Source organism: Ranitomeya variabilis, chromosome 2, assembly GCF_051348905.1.
Source record: "Ranitomeya variabilis isolate aRanVar5 chromosome 2, aRanVar5.hap1, whole genome shotgun sequence".
NCBI lineage: Eukaryota > Metazoa > Chordata > Amphibia > Anura > Dendrobatidae > Ranitomeya > Ranitomeya variabilis.
In genome coordinates this window covers 274,675,813-274,698,828 of record NC_135233.1, presented here as the reverse complement: position 1 = coordinate 274,698,828, position 23,016 = coordinate 274,675,813, and the positions used below count along the sequence as shown (strand labels likewise).

The following is a 23,016-nucleotide window of genomic DNA, read 5'->3' as shown; positions in this document are numbered from 1 at the left end:
GTCGGAGCACGGGGGGGTGACATAGGAGCACGGGGGGAGCGGACAGGAGGACGGGGGAGCGGAGCACAGGACGGAGGGGACTACGGGACAGATCGGTGGCTTGGGGGGGCGATCAGGGGGGCGATCGGTGGGGTGGGGGGGTCACTTCAGTTTTTCCAGCCATGGCCGATGATATTGCAGCATCGGCCATGGCTGGATTGTAATATTTCACCAGTTTTTTAGGTGAAATATTACAAATCGCTCTGATTGGCAGTTTCACTTTCAACAGCCAATCAGAGCGATCGTAGCCACGGGGGGGTGAAGCCACCCCCCTGGGCTGAAGTACCACTCCCCCTGTCCCTGCAGAGCGGGTGAAATCGGAGTTAACCCTTTCACCCGCTCTGCAGCGACGCGATCATTCCATGACGCCACATAGGCGTCATGGGTCGGATTGGCACGGGTTTTCATGACGCCTACGTGGCGTCATGGGTCGGGAAGGGGTTAAGTAAATTAAGATAAAAATGACTGGTGTAAATCAGTGGTGCCTGGCAGCTGAAAGAGGCACCAAATTCATTAGGATACCACTAACTTTTAATGAATTTTCAATCTCACTCCAGCACACTTATTCATCAAGACTGGCGTAAAAACTCCAGTCTTGATTAATTGGCGCCTAAATTTAGATAATGGCTCACCTCCTTGTTGGATTGGGATTGGGAGCAGATACTCATTTTCCCTGGGTGTTTGGTTTTTGTTATCCTTGCATCAGTATTTTTAAAGTAACAGGTGTTTTCAATTACTCATTTGTCTGCTTTATCACCTTTCGGGTGCAGCTTTATATACTTTCCTTCTGCTGGTATTTCTTTCTGGTTATAGTCTCATTTGGATGTCTAGCTATTCTGCTGTAGTACAAGCCAGTCAGTGAAAAACCAGCCAGGGTTTATCTCTCTCTTCTGTTTATGTCCTTTACCCTGCACCTAGGAAGCAGGTGGCATATTATCTAAGAATACATACTTAATCCTTTATTTTGTGGTTTTCTTTTTACTCACTCTGGGATCTTTCTATTTTAGAACATTTTCCTTTCAATAGGCAATTTGCTTCACTTAGTTTTCTTTGTGCAGCTATTGTGATACAATCAGAGTTTTTAGATCTAGCATAATGCAGAGCTCATTGCGCTAACCTCACCCACACCATATCTTTCTATATACATTGTCTAATGGTAGTGAGCTGCTTATCAGAGGAGGGGACATGTTCGGACCAGGGTTCTTGTGAGCTGTAGTCCAGGCAGTGATGATTTCCTGGTGATTAAAGCCTTCATTGTAAGTAAACAGCACACAGCCTGATAAGTGACACATTGCTGAATTCAGTGTTTTAACCCCTGCCTCATACTGCACTGAGATTACATAGCAAAAACCTGCTGACAGATTGCCTTTAATGTTTTTACCATAATAAATCAATTGACGTCATAATTTTTCATCCAGAGGTAATCATTGTATGGCATTTATTGCAGCACATTGTACCAAAAATCTTTCAAAATGTTCCTTTACTAGTGACGGTGAAGCACACTTCCTTTGCCTCAGATTTCCTTTTCTGAATTTGTCTTGGAATTTCAGACGATACTTTGTTACTCCTAAATTTCCTTGAAAGACGAACCTTTCGATTACCAGTTGTAAGAATACAAACTACGGAGACAATGAGAAATATTATTAAAATGATGATGAGAATTGTGAGGAGGCTTAGCATTGTTTTCGGGGGGCAGTATTGGCTCTGAATGTAAGAGTTATTGACAGGTACACTCATATTAGTATCTGCATAAATGCAATTTGTGTTTTCAAGATCTAGAATTTTGATTCCAGTATTCGGTAAATGATCCAACCAGGTAAGGGAGCAGCAGTCAAATGGGTTACCACTGACAAACAGCCGTCTCAGACTTTTCATCCTATCAAGAACTGTTGTTTCCTCCAGAAGACGCATATCATTATTCTGGATGTTTAGACTCTCCAGTACAGAACACTGTAGATGGTCTGGAATCACAGTAAGTCTATTACTGGACAAATCCAGAGTTTTCAGCCATTTTATACAGGGAAGGTTTGTCTGCGAGTCATTCATCAAGTTCCCTTTCAGTGATATTATCTGGAGGGTCTGCTGAACCTCAGTTAGAGCGCCTTCATGTATGTTTAACCCTACATTGTCTGACAGATCTAGAAAATATAAAGGTACGTGTAGAAATACATTTGGTGGAAGGCGTGTAATGTTATTGTTTTGCAGATTTAAATACCGGAGATGATGAGCCCCAGAGAACGTGGTGCAGACATTTACTGTTGAATAGTCTGTTTCTTCAGGAACGCAAAACCTAATGTTATTGTTCTTAAGATTAATTTCCTCAATTTCAGGTAGCAAATCAAACAACCATGGTGGGATATAAGTAATAAAATTTCCATGAATATGTAGCGTCCTCAAAGTGCGGAGAGCTGTAATACTATTTGTTCTGTTTTCATGGGACATCTCATAGTAGAAGGCATCAGTCATGTCATGTAGGCAGTTTTCGGCCATGTTAACATGTTGGAGTGAGCTGACGTAGGATAGAAATTGCCAAGGAATTGAGGTTAGATGGTTGTAACTAAGATCCAAATCCATAATGTTTGTCAAATGTGAGGTTTGTGGAATGTTTTCCACAGTACTGAGAAGATCCAGATAAGCGATGGTGTCATGCCAGGAGGTCAATTCTAAGTTTTCCTCAGTTTCATTGGATAAAATGGACAACTCAGCGATATTATTCCTTGAGAGATTAAGATGTTGCACCATGTTGATTTTGGGCAGAATTGGAAATCTCACCAGTTTGTTTTGGCTTAGGTCTAAATTTCGTAATTGGTAGAATTTTTGAGAACTCTGACTAAGAAAGAACCTAATGGAATTTGAACTCAGGTTCAGTAAATGTAGCTGAGGGAGATCAAAGCTTGAAATGCAAGTTATGGCATTCTTAGCAAGGTTTAGAGCCCTTAGGTGCAGCAGAGAGTCAAATGTGCCGCTCTCTATCTCTGCTATATAGTTGTTGGAAAGATTTAACTCTACCAGCCGTGGAACCCCATCAAACATTCCGGAGAACAAAATTGCAATTGTGTTCCATGGCAAATCCAGATTTACTAATGAAGTAATGTTTGACAGATAGCAGTGTACCATATCACTATCCAAGTTATTATGTGCAAGATTTAATCTTTTTAGACTTTGTAAACTGCCAAAAGCGCCTTTGTTAGATAAATAATGTTTGTGCAATCTGTTAGAGGCAAGGTTAAGAGACTGAAGTCGTAATAAAGCATCCATTGCTCCATTTTCAATGGTTTCCAGGTGATTATGTTCAATGTTGAAATTCTCAAGATTAAGCAGATTTGATATAGATATATGTGTTAGTTCTTGAACGAGGTTATGAGATAGATCTAGTGTCTTCAAACTGTCTGGCAGTCTCTTCGGAACAGACTGCATGGCGTTATGTTGGCATTTCATTTCATACATATTCTAGGGAAAAAAATACCTTAGAATTAGAACCATATTTGAGAAAACTCAGGACAATCATAGACATGAGTATTATTAATTGGCCATGCATAAAAAGCAAATCTACCTATTTCCAAATGAAGGTTGCTGCATTCATCATATGCTGTTTTAGCTAATCCATTATAATAATAATTATTTTTTGCAAAGTTTCCTGATATATACACTATATTACAGTGGCATGAGAAAGTTTGGGCATCCCTGGTCAAAATTACTTTTAAGCAAGCTGAAGATTAAATTATCTCTAAAAGGGCTATAGTTAAAGGGAACCTGTCACCTGAATTTGGCGGGACCAGTTTTGGGTCATATGGGCGGGGTTTTCGGGTGTTTGATTCACCCTTTCCTTACCCGCTGGCTGCATGCTGGCCGCAATATTGGATTGAAGTTCATTCTCTGTCCTCCGGAGTACACGCCGCGCAAGGCAATATTTCCTATGTATTTTCGGTAAATATATATATTGTTTTTTACATTTAAAAAATTACTAAAAGGAAAGTGAGCCGATGCAAGTGTTTGGGCACACTTGGAGATTTGTGTGCTCAGATAACTTTGACCAAGGTTTCAGACCTTAATTAGCCTGTTAGGGTTATAGCTTGTTCACTATCATTGTTAAGGCCCCGTCTCACTAAGCGATTTACCAACGATCACGACCAGCGATATGACCTGGCCGTGATCGTTGGTAAGTCGCTGTGTGGTCGCTGGGGAGCTGTCACACAGACCGCTCTCCCCAGCGACCAACGATCAGGGGAACGACTTCGGCATCGTTGAAACTGTCTTCAACGATGCCGAAGTCCCCCTGCAGCACCCGGGTAACCAGGGTAAACATCGGGTTACTAAGCGCAGGGCCGCGCTTAGTAACCCGATGTTTACCCTGGTTACCAAAAAAAACAAACAGTACATACTCGCCTTTCGGTGTCCAGGTCCCTTGCCGTCTGCTTCCTGCTCTGACTGAGCCGCCGTACACTGAGAGCAGAGCGCAGCGGTGACGTCACTGCTGTGCTCTCACTTCTCACTGTACGGCCGGGAGTCAGTGAGAGCAGGAAGCGGACGGCAAGGAACCTGACGGACACCGAAAGGCGAGTATGTAGTGTTTGTTTTTTTTTACATTTACGCTGGTAACCAGGGTAAACATCGGGTTACTAAGCGCGGCCCTGCGCTTAGTAACCCGATGTTTACCCTGGTTACCAGTGAAGACATCGCTGGATCGGTGTCACACACACCGATTCAGCGATGTCAGCGGGGCCTCAACGACCAAAAAAAGGTCCAGGCCATTCCGACACGACCAGCGATCTCGCAGCAGGGGCCTGATCGCTGGTACGTGTCACACATAGCGAGATCGCTATGGAGGTCGCTGTTGCGTCACAAAACTTGTGACTCAGCAGCGATCTCGCTAGCGATCTCGCTATGTGAGACGGGGCCTTTAGGAAAGGCCAGGTGATGCAAATTTCTCAGCTTTCTAAAAACCCAGCCTCCTCTAACCTTGTGCCATAAAACAGCAGCCATGTGTTCTTCTAAGCAGCTGCCTAGCACTCTGAAAATGAAAATGGTGTGAGGCCCACAAAGCAGGAGAAAGCTATAAGAAGATAGCAAAGCATTTTCAAGTTGCCCTTTTTTCAGTTCAAAATGTAATTAAGAAATGGCAGTTAACAGGAACTGCGGAGATCAAGATGAGATCTGGAAGACCAAGCAAAATTTCAGTGAGTAAAAACCTATAAAACTAAATCCAAAAAATTAGGCAGATAATAACACTGTACAATTTATATTTCTTTATTATTAATATATTAAATCATAGAAAACACAAATTAGAAAGTGAAAATGGGAAACAGGAAAGAGGGGTGGGAAAAGATAAAATGAAGAGGGGAATCAATGTGCACTGGCTACATATATCTCCAATGTAACAAATCAAAGGCCAATAATGCATAATGTAGCATCATAAACCAAAAATCATACCGATATTAATATCAATCCAAAGGATGAAAGTGCACTTTATAAAAATAATTAGATATAATAATACTATGGTAACCAGGATGACATAGTAGAAAAAAAACCATGCAGGAATGCAGAAAACAGCTGTAAAAATAATGAATATGCATAAATGTACCGGTATATGAATTGCAATAAATAAATGACCATTGTACAGTGCTGAGTATGGTTAGCACAAGTGTGGCTATCCAATGATGAAATTATGAAGGCCATGGGGAATATGGAAAATGTACCATATCCTAACCAGGAGCACACCGCCACCCCCTCCACCTACTGAAACGCATGTTTTGCTGCTGCCAAGTCAGGGAGTCCCTGGAAAAGTATAATGTTACAGGGTATATACACTAGATTCCTTGATAAGGCGTTGATCCAGGGAACTAGTCTGATTGCCGTATGTGGAGTCGGGAAGGAATTTTTTTCCCCATGGTGGAGCTTACTCTTTGCCACATGGGTTTTTTTTGCCTTCCCCTGGATCAACATGTTAGGGCATGTTAGGTTAGGCTATGGGTTGAACTAGATGGACTTACAGTCTTCTTTCAACCTTAATAACTATGTAACTATGTAACTATGTACATTTATGTACCCAGTGCACATCCATCCCATTCTCATTTTGTCTTTTCCCACACCTCTTTCCCTTTTTTACCAGTTTTATTTTCTTTTTAATTTGTGTGTTCTATATTTTTAATATAAATAAAAAATAAAGAGAAATTTTACAGTGTTATTCTCAGCTATATATATATATATATATATATATATATATATATATATATATATATATACCGTATTTCTCGCTTTGTAAGACGCTCCGGATTATAAGACGCACCCCAAAATTTGAGGAGAAAAATAGGAAAAAACTTTTTTTAATAAATTGGTGGGGCTTCTTATAATCCATGCGTCTTATTGCTTACCAGGGGTTGTGGCTGCAGTGGATCAGGGTCCCAGGGTCGTTGCTGGAGGCAGGAGTGGAGCATTGCTGCAGGCTGGGATGAGGGGGTCTGCAGGGAGGCTCCTGTGCTGAAGGCTGGGTTGAGGGGGTCTGCAGGGGGCTCCTGTGCTGCAGGGGGGCTCCTGTGCTGAAGGGGGCTCCTGTGCTGCAGGCTCGGATGAGGGGGTCTGCAGGGGGGCTCCTGTGCTGCAGGGGGGCTCCTGTGCTGCAGGCTGAGATGAGGGGGTCTGCAGGGGGGCTCCGGTACTGCAGGGGTGTCTCCGGTGCTGTGGGGGGGCTCTGCCGACATTTTGTGAAAGCCCAGAGCCCCCGGCAGTTCGTCCATGCTTTTCTGTGTGGTGGACTTCGGGAAAATGGCCGCCGGGAGGCGGCGCATGCGCAGATGGAGATCTTGGGACCAAGATCTCGAGAGATGAGATCTTAGCACTGAAATCTCATCTCCCGAGATTCCGGCAGCCATTTTCCCGGAGTCAGTCATACAGGAAAGCATGGACGAACTGCCGGGGGGCTCTGGTCTTTCACAAATTGTCGCCAGAGCCCCCCGCAGCAACGGAGCCTCCAGCATCACCTGGGGCAGCAGCGGACAACCGCGGTGGCGGGCGGCAGCGGTGGCGGACAACCGCGGCGGCGGACACCCCCTCATCCCAGCCTGTAACGGTAAGCGGTATATCCGCTTTGTAAGACGCAACCCCATTTTCCCCCCAAATTTGGGCGAAATAAAGTGCATCTTACAAAGCGAAGAATACGGTATATATATATATATATATATATATATATATATATATATATATATATATATAGTGTTGTAGGGTTATATTCAGTTATATCTATTCTGTTATATCTATAGGCTTTCATATATTTTGAAATTTTTGGTATTTCCTTCTAATGTAGGTTTGCGGTTTAACATTTCAGTGAGAGCTGCTCATAGGATTGCTAGAAAGGCAAATCAGAACTCCCACTTAACCCCTTCATGACCCCAGCTTTTTTCAATTTTGCATTTTCGTTTTTCACTCCCCTCCTTCCCAGAGCCAAAACTTTTTTATTTTTCCATCACTATGGCAATATGAGGGCTTATTTTTTGCAGGACAAGTTGTACTTTTGAACGACATCATTGGTTTTAGCATGTCGTGTACTAGAAATCAGGAACAAAAATTCCAAGTGCGGTGAAATTGTTGAAAAAGTGAAATCCCACACTTGTTTTTTGTTTGGCTTTTTTTGCTAGGTTCACTGAATGCTAAAACTGACCTGCCTTTATGATTCTCCAGGTCATTACGAGTTCATAGACACCAAACATGTCTAGGTTATTTTTTATCTAAGTGGTAAAAAACAAATTCCAAACTTTGCTAAAAAAATTTAAAAAATTACACAATTTTCCAATACCCGTAGCATCTCCATTTTTCGTGATCAGGGGTTGGTTGAGGGCTTATTTTTTGCATGCCGAGCTGACGTTTTAATGATACAATTTTTGTGCAGATACGATCTTTTGATCGCCTGTTATTGCATTTTAGTGCAATGTTGCAGAGACCAAAAAAAGTAATTCTGGCGTTTTTAATTTTTTTCTCTCTACGCCGTTTAGCGATCAGGTTAATCATTTTTTTCATTGATAGATCAGGCAATTCTGAACTCGGCGATACCAAATATGTGTACATTTGATTTTTTTTTGTTTTATTTTGAATGGGGCCAAAAGGGGGTAATTTAAACTTTTATTTTTTTTTCATATTTTGTAAAACTTTTTTTAACTTATGCCATGTTTCAATAGCCTCCATGGGAGACTAGAAGCTGGCATAGTCTGATCGGCTCTGCTACATAGGAGCAATGCTCAGATTGCTCCTATGCAGTAGAATTGCTGCATTGCCATGAGCGCCGACCACAGGGTGGCGCTCACAGCAATCCGGCATCAACAACCATAGAGGTCTTCAATAGACTTCTGGTTGTCATGCCGACACATTGCTGACCCCCGATCACGTGACGGGGGTCAGAAATGTGTGCATGTCCGACCCGATGGCCGGAAGCCTAGTGAAATGCCGCTGTCAGCATTTGACAGCAGCATTTAGCTAGTTAATAGCGGCGGGTGGATCGCAATTCCACCTGCCACTATTGCGGGCACTTGTCAGCTGTACCAAAACAGCTGACATGTCCCGGCTTTGATGCGCTATCCCGTCCGAGGTCAGAAAGGGGTTAATGAAAGAGTAATCGAAGAAAACCTCTCCTGCATCCTTGCCATAAAATTTAGCTTAAGTATGCAAAAGAACATCTAAATAAGCCTGATGCATTTTGGAAAAAAGTCCTGTGATCCGATGAGGTTAAAATAGAAGTCTTTGGCCACATTGGTCAAAGGTATGTGTGGAGAAGAAAGGGCACAGAAATTCAGGAAAACAACATCTCATCAACCATTAAAGGGAACCTGTCACCCCCAAAATCGAAGGTGAGCTAAGCCCACCGGCATCAGGGGCTTATCTACAGCATTCTGTAATGCTGTAGATAAGCCCCCGATGTAATCTGAAAGATGAGAAAAAGAGGTTAGGTTTTACTCACCTGGGCGGGCGGTCCGGAGCCTCCCATCTTCTTACAATGATGTCCTCTTCTTGTCTTCATGCTGCGGCTCCGGTGCAGGTGTATTTTGTCTGCCCTGTTGAGGGCAGAGCAAAGTACTGCAGTGCGCAGGCGCCGGGCCTCTGAAGCTGAAGGTTTTACAATGGCCCTCACAGTCCCCTGATCTGAACATCATTGAAAATCTGTCACTAAACCTCAAATAGCATTGCATAAAAGATAACCCAGGGATATCACAGAAATGGAAGAATTTTCTAAGGAAGAATTGATGAAGATACTGCAAACAAGAACTGACACTTGTCTGACAACAAAAGCGTTTACAAGCTGTGATTCTTTCAAAAGGGGGTACTACTAGGTACTAACCATGTCCAAAAGTTTGCTTTGGCCCATTTTCCCTTTTTCCCTCTTCTGTTATCAGTGCCCCTCCAGTCATATTCTGCAGTTTGTGACCAGCTGGATCGCTCCAGTGTTTGCTGGGTGAGCCGGAAGTCACTTCACATTGTAAGTCTATGAGAGCCAGAATGGGGCTCTCATAGAATTACACTGAGTGCTTGTAGTCGTTACCTCTGACTTCCGGTCAGTTAGAAGCTGTGGTGACAAGATAACGATGCAGGACCGGAGCAGCGCTAGGAACAGATGAAGAAGGTGGCTAGTAGGTATAATACTAGTGGCAGGGAACTTAGATTAGTGACACCACTGCAGTACTGAAATAAGAAATTGCTCTAGTGGTCCTTTAATCTCTTCCATGCCTGTGTGTGTTGTAGAAATTATATACAATATATTTTAGATTTTATTGATTACAGCCTGAAGCAACTATACAGCAACCTTCCCTTTTCATTGGAGATAAAGTTGCATTGTCATTCCTGAGAAGTATCACATCCGTACACATTTCCTTTTTGAAAAGCAAGAAGATACCCATATCTGTAAATAGTCATACAGTGCTGACTGAAAGTAACATTATATATAGTCTGTACCACAGTGGTATTTTCCTTGATATGTTCTCATTTTTATAAAATTTAAACTTTTCCAAAGTTTAATCATCACAAGAAAGTCTGAGTTTCTGCACACAGCCATAATGCGGGTCAATGTGTGAGCTGTATACATAGTGCCTGTACAGATATCCTAAGGATCAATCATGACCGCGTATCGCCAAAACTGGGTCTTTCCCGTACCCAATCTTCCTGACCCCCCACCCCATCCCCAGGGCGCCATTCTCCCCTTCCCCTGTAAATAAAATTAAACACAACACGTAAATTTCTTTGGATAATTTTGGCCACAGCGGCCATTTTATTAAAACAAACAATAACATAAATAACAACATATATACCATATGTAAAAACCTTGAGGGGAGGGTTCTTGGGGGTAAGAAATCTGGCTCAAAAATAGGCATAAAGCCACCACCAACTTTAAAACCAAAACACTTCTTTACCCTCAGCCGTGACCACCAGCTCAAGGGCACCATGTAACCCATTTCGGGCAAACCAAAACCCCAAAGCTCCCGAGGTAAATTCCCCGTCCAGAGCCCGTAAACAAAAGCCAGATCAACCCCGTAAAAACGTCATCACCACCTCCAAGAACCCCACCCCCCGCCAAACTGCCACTGTGACAATGATAACGAAAAATCCCCTCTGGCAATAACTGATTAAAACACCGAAATGAGAAAAAACCCAACTCCCCGGCTACCCCCCCAGCAAAACTGTTCACTTAAACTAATCCTCAACAAAGGGAGGGAGGGTGGGCTTCTCTCCTGGTGATTCACCTCACAAGTGATCCTTCCCGCACTTTCCCAGCCCCCGCCTCCTTTCTCCACTAGGTACACCCCCTATTCAAAAATTTCCACCAATCCCCTTATGATCCCTGTTTATATTCAAACTCCAAAACTCCCTTCTTGGCAACGCAGTCATGTGGGGGCTTTCATCCAGCTGCGCCCATTACAGCCCCCCTTCTTGACCGCGTATCGCCAAAACTGGGTCTTTCCCGTACCCAATCTTCCTGACCCCCCACCCCATCCCCAGGGCGCCATTCTCCCCTTCCCCTGTAAATAAAATTAAACACAACACGTAAATTTCTTTGGATAATTTTGGCCACAGCGGCCATTTTATTAAAACAAACAATAACATAAATAACAACATATATACCATATGTAAAAACCTTGAGGGGAGGGTTCTTGGGGGTAAGAAATCTGGCTCAAAAATAGGCATAAAGCCACCACCAACTTTAAAACCAAAACACTTCTTTACCCTCAGCCGTGACCACCAGCTCAAGGGCACCATGTAACCCATTTCGGGCAAACCAAAACCCCAAAGCTCCCGAGGTAAATTCCCCGTCCAGAGCCCGTAAACAAAAGCCAGATCAACCCCGTAAAAACGTCATCACCACCTCCAAGAACCCCACCCCCCGCCACACACGAACAGCCCTGACCACCTCAGGCTCGTGAGTGCCCCACCGCCACCAAAGCTCTCTCGACTCCTTCCTGTAGCCCGAGTGCCCATAAATCCATACCAACATCATTAAGATGCACTCCATCATCCCTCCAATAATTGCCAATCCCATCCTCCAGCTCCAAATGTCTGACGGCAATACCCCCGTTCCGAGGCACAAATCCCGCCACCGCCCTATTCAGCTTCACCCGGGCTCTATTAATCCCTTTATGGGACCGTACATCACGCCACTTCCGCCGTGGTACAATGTCCGACCACACCGTCACAACACCCGGGAAAGATACCCACAACCGTAAAAAATCAAAACGAATGTCTCTAATTAACTCCCTCACTGGCCTAACTCCCAAATCATTTCCTCCAAGGTGAACCACCAAAATGTCCGGGGGTCGATCCAGTCTAGCGGCGTTGGCAACTGCCGGCAACAAACTCCGCCATAACATACCCCGAGATCCCAACCATCTAATAACCACCGCATCCCTTCCAAAGCCTAATTGCCTACCATTTTGCCTGACATCCGCACGAAGCGCACCCCAATGAAAAAAAACCATGCAGGAATGCAGAAAACAGCTGTAAAAATAATGAATATGCATAAATGTACCGGTATATGAATTGCAATAAATAAATGACCATTGTACAGTGCTGAGTATGGTTAGCACAAGTGTGGCTATCCAATGATGAAATTATGAAGGCCATGGGGAATATGGAAAATGTACCATATCCTAACCAGGAGCACACCGCCACCCCCTCCACCTACTGAAACGCATGTTTTGCTGCTGCCAAGTCAGGGAGTCCCTGGAAAAGTATAATGTTACAGGGTATATACACTAGATTCCTTGATAAGGCGTTGATCCAGGGAACTAGTCTGATTGCCGTATGTGGAGTCGGGAAGGAATTTTTTTCCCCATGGTGGAGCTTACTCTTTGCCACATGGGTTTTTTTTGCCTTCCCCTGGATCAACATGTTAGGGCATGTTAGGTTAGGCTATGGGTTGAACTAGATGGACTTACAGTCTTCTTTCAACCTTAATAACTATGTAACTATGTAACTATGTACATTTATGTACCCAGTGCACATCCATCCCATTCTCATTTTGTCTTTTCCCACACCTCTTTCCCTTTTTTACCAGTTTTATTTTCTTTTTAATTTGTGTGTTCTATATTTTTAATATAAATAAAAAATAAAGAGAAATTTTACAGTGTTATTCTCAGCTATATATATATATATATATATATATATATATATATATATATATACCGTATTTCTCGCTTTGTAAGACGCTCCGGATTATAAGACGCACCCCAAAATTTGAGGAGAAAAATAGGAAAAAACTTTTTTTAATAAATTGGTGGGGCTTCTTATAATCCATGCGTCTTATTGCTTACCAGGGGTTGTGGCTGCAGTGGATCAGGGTCCCAGGGTCGTTGCTGGAGGCAAAATGTCCGGGGGTCGATCCAGTCTAGCGGCGTTGGCAACTGCCGGCAACAAACTCCGCCATAACATACCCCGAGATCCCAACCATCTAATAACCACCGCATCCCTTCCAAAGCCTAATTGCCTACCATTTTGCCTGACATCCGCACGAAGCGCACCCCAATGAACAAATGAATGTCCGATAATCCATGCCAAGAGGGAGGTTCGACCTGAAAAAACACAACAATGATTAACACCATAACAAGGCTCTCTCCCCCACAGACTTAATTCCTAATATAAGACAGATATCGATCCGAACTCCATCTGCCTATTCTTTTGATCACATCAGCGCCTAGGCCCAGACCATCCGCCTCGGACGCAGCCCCAATTCGAAACGAATGCGACCCGAAGTTCTTCGGGTCCACACCCAACGATCCCAAACCCCCCTTCAACAGCGCCGTAAATTGGTAGCGCGACAAAAATTCCCCGTTCTGGTGTCGTAACAAAGGGCCTGCCCTCAGCGGCGACAGACGCCAATAAGATTCCAAACAGTGCTGCGGGCACATCCCGCTACCGTCAACTCTCCCCAGCACCACTCGCCTACCCCTACCAAGCTGATCAGTCTTAGAACGCCTGATCCAAAATACAATACCTCCTGCCCAAAAATCAACATCTTCCGCTAACAGACCACCCACCTTAGTTTTATTTGGGGACACCAGCTCCCCCAGGCGCAAAGCGCCAAAGAACGCTAAAGAGAAGGCTAATCTAAACAATACAACCTCAAACTGCGAACTACAAATACCGCCCAAAGCCTCCCCAAGCCGTTCCAGCATACCAAAAGAAATCGGCCTACGCTTATCAAAAGACACATTGCCCTTCCGAAAACCCTTCAAAGCCTGCCTTATCAAAAAATCTTTTGTCACATCAGCTGAACCTTGCAACCGAAAACCAAAGGCCAGGCCCGCAACAACTTTGTTTAACCTCGAAACGGACCATCCCCATTCGGCCGCCTTACCCATCAAAGCCAGCAGAGCCATAGTCTTATCGCCTTCAGATTCCACTGGGCCGCATTGGACCAACCAACCTTCCCACATCTCCCAAGCCGCTTCATAATCCGACCATGTCCGGCTTGACAGTGAGGCCTGTATTAAGCGACCTCCCCTTCCGCAACAATCTGCCACAGATGCGAAGGACATCCTGCTCCTGTAGGTTCTGAATCTGGCGCCAGTTCCCGGAATCGGTCCCACTGAAAACGAGATAAAGCATCAGCTATAGTGTTTTGGACACCTGGCACGTGCACCGCCGAAATCCACGAATTCAATTCCAAACACCTCAACACCAATTCCCTAACCAACCTAATCACGGGGGGAGAAGAAGAAGATAAACTGTTAATAACTGACACGACACTCAAGTTATCACAATGGAATCGTACCCGACGATCCTTAAAATTCTCGCCCCAAATAAACGCTGCCACTACAATTGGGAACAACTCCAACAATGCCAAATTTTTGGTTAGCCCGTTTTGTCGCCATTCTTCCGGCCACACTCCGACACTCCATTTGCCTGCACAGTAGGCGCCATAACCGGCTCCCCCTGCTGCGTCCGTATAAATTTCACAATCAAAGGCGTTCAAATCCTCCTGCTGAATCAATGTTCTGCCATTATAATTTTCCAGGAAACGTTGCCAAACCAACAGATCGTCCCTGTGCTCCCGGTTCAAACGTATGAAATGATGAGCTGCACGGACTCCCGCCGTAGCTCTGGACAACCTTCTGCAAAAAATCCGGCCCATAGGCATGATCCGGCACGCAAAATTCAAGCGCCCTAGCAACGACTGTAACTCCTTCAACGTCACTTTCCTCAATTTTCCGATTCTGGACACCTCCTGTTTCAGCAACAACAATTTGTCGTCGGGTAACCTGCATTCCATCTTTCTAGAATCGATAAGAATCCCGAGAAAATTTAATACCGTACAGGGACCCTCTGTTTTCTCCTGCGCCACAGGGACCCCGAAATGCCCGGACACCCATTCCATGGTGGCCAATAAATTACCGCACACCGCAGAGTCCGGGGGGCCCACAAACATGAAGTCATCCAAATAATGAATGACCGAAGGAACATCAGAAACGTCTCTAACAACCCATTCCAAAAAAGTACTGAAAGTTTCAAACAACGAGCAAGAAATTGAACAGCCCATCGGCAAACACCTGTCTAAATAAAAATCTCCATTCCAAAAACAACCTAGTAACGGAATGCTCTCCGGATGCACCGGCAGAAGCCGAAAGGCAGACTCGATGTCTGTCTTTGCCATCAAGGCCCCCGCTCCGTACATACGAACCCACTGCACTGCCGCATCGAACGACGTGTATACAACCGAGCATAATTCCTCCGCAATGCCATCGTTAACAGAACAACCTTTTGGATACGATAGGTGCTGGATTAAACGAAACTTATTTGGCTCCTTCTTGGGCACCACCCCCAATGGAGAAACGATCACCCCTTCCATAGGCAGAGAACTAAACGGGCCCGCCATTCTTCCTAACTCCACCTCTTTTGCTAACTTACACGAAACAACCTCCGCATGCAAACTCGCTGACCTCAGATTTTTTGTAGAAAAGGGGACCGTATGATTCGGGCGAGGAATCCTAAAACCTTCAGCAAAACCGTCCCTAATCACCACCGCCTTCAACCGGTCCGGATATCTACTTAGATAAGGGGCCATCTTTTGAAGCCTCACCGGCGTCACCCCCATGACCGCTACCCCCTGTTGGCTTGCCCCTTGCTTTTCTGAAACATTTTGAAGCCCCGTGTGAAGTTCCGCTACAATGGGAACACACGTGCTTAAACCTGCAGTTATTGCCATACTTGCACTGGCCGTCATTGAACTGCCAGCACGTGCCCGTTTTTTCTTTCGCCCCTTGGTACCCCTGTCCTCCTCCTCCCCCTTGTCCCGATTGCTGACCACTACTCCCCGCGCCCCCCTGAAAGGACTGCCCGTACCTCACAGGGGCCATCACCTTCAGCCACAATCCAATATCCTTATGCTCCCATTTTATCTCAGGCCTAACCGCCTTCCGCTGCCTGAATTGTTCATCGTAACGCAGCCAAGCCTGGCCCCCATACGTACGATGTGCCTCACCAATAGAATCAAAGTAACAAAAAAGACCCGAGCAATTTTCCGGGAATTTTTCTCCTATCACACTGGCCAAGATAGCAAAAGCCTGTTGCCAATTAACAAACGTTTGCGGAATCAGGCGCCAACGCCTTTTTTCCTCCTCTTCCTTTTTGCTATCATCTTTTTTCCCTTTGTCCAAATTAAATTTTTCCAAAGGGAGGAGGGAGAAAATCTCAACAAATTCATCCTTCCAGATCTTCTCCTTCACCTCCTTCTTTAAATGGGCACCGAGGGGACCCTCAAAGCACACAAAGACCTCCCCTTTTGCCCGATCATCCAACTTTATCTCATCCTTCTTACCCGTCTCCGTTTGAACCGACACTGACACCCCAGCTGCCTGTGCCAACACGGCTGCCCCAGACCTCGCTGAGTCCCCGGGGCCCCCCCTCCCATCTGCGCTACAAGGATCCACCAACCAAGCCCCAGCGGGTGACCCTCCCATATTACTTGCTGGCCCCGCGTCCAATCGCCTCAAAATATGCGACATACCTGCCAAAAGCTCTCTAACGCCAGGAAGCCCAGCGTCCCCTACCCCCTCCACTAACCCCACCGTACCCGGCACCGAAATAGGAATAGACATGTACTCACGAGGCTGCGCAGGTGCTGTGTCCCCACCAGCCGTGTCTCCGGAATCCCGCTGTTCGCCATCTTCCGGATGCTCGCTCTCAGATCCGGGGTCGTCGCAGCCGCTGAATTGCCTCAGGCCCGCGCCCCTGGCCTCCACGTCACCAGGGGGGACCGAGACTGGCGATACACTCCTGTCGCTGGACCTCCTGGCGGATCTTGACCTGACGGCTGTTTGTAATCCACCTCGGCCTCCTGGCCTACTTGCCCGACCGGCACCTGCCCCACGACCAACGCGTCCGGGGCCTAGCTGAACCACCGATGCCAGCCTGCCCGTCGCCCTGCTCTGTCGTCCCGTGCCGCTGCCAGGCCCACCTGGGGGAGGTGAGCCCGCCGCTGCCACCGCTGCTCCATAGCTCCCCCTCACTGCTGCCGTCGCTGGACTCCCGGCTCCTCCTGTTGTTGCCGCCGCTGACCGCGCTGTAACTCTGCTGTTCCTGGCGCCGCTGGGGGGCGCCGCACTTCCCCTCGATCCCGGACTAGGCCGCACTTCCTGTGCGGCCCTCACCGCTGACGTCGCTGTGCTCCCTTCTCCTCCTGACGCTGCCGCCGCTGTCCGCGCTGTGCTCCGGCTGCTTCTGGCACCGCTAGAGGGCGCCGCACCGCCGCTCGCTCCCGGACTAGGCCGCACTTCCGTTGCGGCCCTGGCATCGGGCCGTGCCTGGCTGGTCCCCGCTCCACGTCGCCGACTCGCGCCGGCAGGGCCGCCGGGTGGATTCCTGCCGGAGGGGGGAACGGGCAGGATGGTCGCGCCACGTCCCGCAGCCCCCGCAGGGTCCCCGGAGGGGCTCCGCGGCCTGCGCCTGCCGCGCGGCAACAAGTCAGGGGACAATCTTTCTGGGGGCCGGGTCCTCCTGGTCCTGCTGCCCCGGCTCCCGCAGTCGCCCAGCAGCCTGGTGAGCTGCTCCTCCAGCCATCCATCGCTCCTGGACCTGGACTCCCTGCGCAGCTGCTCCACGAGGCTGTCTACGGAGGCCATAGTGAGTAGCTGCACACTTCTTCTCTCCTGGTGATTCACCTCACAAGTGATCCTTCACGCACTTTCCCAGCCCCCGCCTCCTTTCTCCACTAGGTACACCCCCTATTCAAAAATTTCCACCAATCCCCTTATGATCCCTGTTTATATTCAAACTCCAAAACTCCCTTCTTGGCAACGCAGTCATGTGGGGGCTTTCATCCAGCTGCGCCCATTACAGCCCCCCTTCTGGTAAGCTGTACCAAAAAAAAAGTGTTCGTAAAGCCTGATGTGATTACATATGGTGAGTTCGGGTCCCATTCTAGGTACTAAATATATATGGCTTACACATTGATCTGCATTACAGCTGTGTGTGGACCCGTACTATGGAAACCTGTTCCGGTTTTAGTATAGAAATGTGGATCTGCTTCCATGTGTTCTGGTATGTTATAAAGGATATCATTATTACTCGTTTACTGCTTGCAGTATTGGTCTATCACTATCATCCTTTTTGCAGCCAGCTTATGCAGCTTTCAGCAACTAACTTAAAAAACTCTGCATAATGAATTGGTTTAAGCTTAAGGTTAGACTTAGGGCTAGGGTTAGGCATAACACTATGTTGAGAGTTAGGCTTATGCTTAGTGATTAGATAAAATTGTAACATAAAAAAAATTGTAAGCTAAAAAAATATAACCATGTACAACTTTTCTTTCAAATTAGAAAAAAATTCTAGGATAGGAGGTCAAAGCACAATCTATAATTACATCATTATTTTCCTCAAATTGCTATACATATGCTTGGGTGATAAGGTCTCAATGCTGGACTGGAGAAAGAACTTACGTCAAAGAATATCCCGGTGCAGGGCAAGATGGCAGTGGAGGCTGGTATGGATGTTTCTCCTCTAGCACTCATATTTTGCATATTATTAACATGTCTATAGATACTGTGATTTTCAGAATTTCATGTATTCTGTTTAGCACGTCCAATCATGTTACTATGGCTAGGTTGGGTGGCCATAAACAATGCAGGGGAGTTTACAGTATGTTTTACCCTTCAATATACATACCTTTCAAAAGGACCAAATTAAGGTTGGTGGAGAATCCTGATCAAAGCAATTAGAGTGGACCATCATCCCACATAACCCCTATTAGAACCTCCCATGGAGGCTATTGAAGCATGGCAAAAGTAAAAAAAAAAGTTTAAAAAAAATAAAAAAAAATATAAAAGTTTAAATCACCCTATTCAAAATAAAACAATAAAAAAAATCAAATCTACGCATATTTTTTTTTTTTTTAGCAAAGTTTGGATTTTTTTTTTTACCACTTAGATAAAACGTAACCTAGACATTTTTGGTGTCTGTGAACTCATAATGACCTGGAGAATCAAAATGGCAGGTCAGTTTTAGCATTGAACCTAGCAAAAAAGCCAAACAAAAAACAAGTGTGGGATTGCACTTTTTTTGCAATTTCACCGCACTTGGAATTTTTTTCCCGTTTTCTAGTACATGACATGCTAAAACCAATGATGTCGTTGAAAAGTACAACTTGTCCTGAAAAAAACAAGCCCTCACATGGCTATATTGATGGAAAAATAAAAAAGTTATGGCTCTGGGAAGGAGGGGAGCGAAAAACGAGAACGCAAAAACAGAAAAAGGCAAGGTAGTGAAGGGGTTAAAAACAACAGTATCACTGTGCTTGATTGCCAGCAAACTTGTCTGACCTTAAAACATAGTCAATCTATGGGGTATTGTCAAGAGGAAGACGAGACACCAGTCCCAACAATGTAGATGAGCTGAAGGCTGCTATAAAAGCAACCTGGGCTTCCATAACACCTCAGCAGTACCACAGGCTGATCGCCTCCATGCCACGCCACATTGATGTAGTAATTGATGCAAAAGGAGCCCCGACCAAGTATTGAGTGGATCTACTGAACATATATTTCAGTAGGCCAACCTTTCGGATGTTAAAATCATTTTTTCAAGATGGTGTTATAAAGTATTCTAATTTACTGAGATAACGACGTTTGGATTTTCATTGGCTGTAAGCCACAATCATCAACATTAACAGAAATAAACACTTAAAATACATCACTCTATTTGTAATGACGCTATCTAATATGAGTTTCACTTTTTGTATTGAAGAACTGAAATAAATTAACTTTTTGATGATAGTCTAATTTTGTGAGATGCACCTGTATATAGTCGACAAGACTCCTCCATGTGTCACACCTCAGTGCCAAACCTGCGATCCTACCTGCTCTCATTGGCTTGAAACAAATCGTAATCATCTTTAATATCTAGGCAAGGTGTTTGCAAATTAAATATGTCAGTGGCATGACTTCCCTTTTCCCTAACTTTTTTCTTCAATGTTTTGGTTCAGCACTGGTTGTCAAATAGGCAGTGCTCCATCTAATGCCAATATTATCTTTATAAGACTTCTTAAGAATACTTACCTGGAAACATGTTTCAGCAGCATCAGTGGAAGCCGTTTCCCAACATAGGACTGTCAGGGAAATGTGGATAATCCATAAGCGACATCTCAGCGGCTCTGCTGCAGCATGAGAGAAGATCATTTTCCTTCTGCATGTCGGACTCTCTTCTCTTCTATTTATGACTATTTGCTAGGGGGAAGGAAACGTGTGGATGCATCAGGAGAGAGAAGATAGTCACTATTTGCTTTTGTCAAGGAAATTATTATTTTTCTTTCAATCTGAAGCTTTTACACAATTGAAAGCCAATTCACAATACAAGTACTGTAGGTGTATACAAATAAACTATAGATCCTGCAAATAATGTACAACGCTCAAGATAGAATATTATATTTTACTATGTGAAAATTAATTACAACATATCACATGATGGGAGGGTGTATGTATGTGTATATAACAAATATATACATATATATGTATACTGTGTATGTGTGTGTATATATATATATATATATATATATATATATATATATACATATATATATGTATATGTGTGTATATATATATACAGTGTATATATATATATATATATATATAAAATTATTGTAATCACACGTTTTGTTTTACACAGGTTTATTTCCTTTCTGTGTCTTGGAACCACACAAAAAAACATGGAAAAAAAGGAAAATTGGAGATAATTTCACACAAAACCCTAAAATTGAACCTGACAAAATTGTTGGCACCCTCATCTTAATATTTGTGTTCTGCCCATCTTAATGTGCAATAAGTTAATTGTCATGTTATTCAAGTTGTGGCCACTGGAGGTCATCAGTTGCCTACTTTTCATGTTGTTTACCAACTCTTTCCCCAGAAGAGCAATGTCTTCTGGGTAAGTTCTGCCCTCATTCTTCTTGTGGAAGACGAGCTTCAGTAGCCATTTCTCCTCAGGTCTGATGAGAGACACACGTGCTCCTGTCTCACTTACTTTCCTACCCCTGTCCTAACGGATCTCGGTACGTTTATAAAGGGTTAAATGCATCTTATGTTTGTGTTAGTATCTGAGCCTTATGCAGCTCCTATAGTCTGATATAGTTAGGCAGATTGTGCTCTGCAGCTTGCAGTTAGGTTAATGTATGTTTACTCTGCATGTAGACAGATGCATCTTTGTATAGAATAGGGCAGTGCTGTTAGAATTACTGTGTAATACACTCTGTACAATTCTTGCTGTAATGTCCCAGTTATTTATATGATTGCACCCTGTATGTGCATATACTGATATGTTGTTATTCTTTACAGTTTTTCACCAGTCATCCACTATGATTATTCACTGAACATCCACTTTGTACATCAACATCATTCACTATTCGATCATCTACTATGAATACTATCCACCATTGTTGTTCAACGTTATAGTTTATGTTATCATCACCCTAATAAATAAGACTTAAGCATCAACACATTCTGTTTACTGGGATGTGGATGAAGGTTTAGCCGTATGTTGGAATCCACACAGCATTGTACGTGGAGGAAGGCAGAACAGTGAAAAACGAGACCGCTAGTCGCAGGCGTGATTGTAAAGCAAGAACAGATTAGCTGCCTTCAGTGAAACTGATAGCCGGTCGCAGGCTGTAGTTGATCAGACTGTACGGAACCGCTAACACCCACACTGCTCCGCATTCGGGTACCACAGCAGCCGCCATACAGCCGCAGAACTATACTGCAGCCCGCCAAGAAGAGCTACATCATTCCCGCCACGAGGAAGCTCACCGCACATAGACTCAGTTTCCCGCCAAAACACTCAGCAGTACGCAGCTAAGTGCACAATGTCTCAAAACAGCACATCCTCACTCAAGACGAGATCATGAGCAAGCTCTAGCAGGTCATCATTAGCAGAGCTGTCTGCTGTCGCCCGTGCTGAAGCTGAAGCAGCCAAAGCGAGGTCCTCCTTCGCCGAGAAAGAAATGCATCTAAAGCTGAGACAAGCAGAGCATGAAGCAGAAAATGCACGTTTGCGGGCAGAGCAAGAGGCAGAAAGTGCACGCCTGCAAGCCGAAACCGCACGTTTGCGAGCAGAGCAAGAGGCAGAAAGTGCATGCCTGCAAGCCGAAACCGCACGTTTGCGGGCAGAGCAAGAGAAAGAAAGTGCGCGCCTGAAAGTGTCTCTAGAAAGACTTATGGCAGACAAAGAGGCAGCAGCTGCAATAGCTAAGGCAGAGTACTTGGAAGCCATGAAGGATCCTGATTATGAGGGACGCAGCAACGTTCTTGGAACAGATCTAGAGCAGCAAGACCCAGCTCAGCGCGTCGCAGAGTACGTCCATCGACACTCCAGCATGGACAACACCCTCGACAGACTACATCGATCAGCCTACGCCGATTATCATCGATCCAACCCCGAACTTCGCTACTACAAACAAGAAGACGTCCAGCACAGAGGAGTCGACTACAGATACCGTTCCACTAAGAAGAAGGTACAGCTCCCACCTCACCTTAAAGAGACATCTTCACCAGAAAGGTACTATGCAGACTGACCGAAGCCAAGAGCGTCTCACAGGTATGGTGATGCACCACACACTAGACATGACTATAACATACCGGCTCGTACCAACACTGATCAAGCCACCGTAGACTTGGCAAAGTTCTTTGCCCGCCGAGAACTGGTAACAAAAGGACTTGTAAAGTTCACTGACAAAGCCGAAAACTATAGGTCATGGCGAGCTTCGTTCCAGAACGCCATTCAGGGACTGGACCTTTCTAGTAGTGAGGAGTTAGATCTCCTGGTAAAGTGGCTTGGAACTGAATCGGTCGAGCATGCTAAAAGACTAAGAGACATTAACATAGAACACCCACACATAGGTCTACGTAAAGTGTGGGAAAGACTTGATGAATGCTATGGGTCCATAGAAGTAATAGAGAATGCTTTATTCAAAAGAATTGAGGATTTCCCTAAGATAGGGCCCAAAGGTTATCAAAGGCTTAGAGAATT

The 23,016-nt window shown here is 45.0% G+C and overlaps 1 protein-coding gene across 1 annotated transcript; it reads right to left on the bottom strand.

Annotated features, from left to right (window-relative positions):
- Positions 1-504: 504 nt before the first annotated feature.
- LOC143809340 (transforming growth factor beta activator LRRC32-like) lies at positions 505-20,186 on the bottom strand. The gene is made up of 2 exons (XM_077292426.1): positions 20,055-20,186; positions 505-3,489 (listed from the first exon to the last, which is right to left on the bottom strand). Exons 1-2 carry the CDS (start codon positions 20,172-20,174, stop codon positions 1,507-1,509), a joined length of 2,103 nt encoding a protein of 700 aa, XP_077148541.1. The 5' UTR covers positions 20,175-20,186; the 3' UTR covers positions 505-1,506.
- Between the last annotated feature and the right edge of the window lie 2,830 nt (positions 20,187-23,016).

Coding starts and splice junctions, on each gene's coding strand:
- LOC143809340 (XM_077292426.1), bottom strand. CDS start 20,174: ATGATCTTCTCTCATGCTGCAGCAGAGCCGCTGAGATGTCGCTTATGG. Junction 3,490..20,054: donor CTGCTGAAACATGTTTCCAG/GTAAGTATTCTT, acceptor TTTTTTCCCTAG/AATATGTATGAAATGAAATG.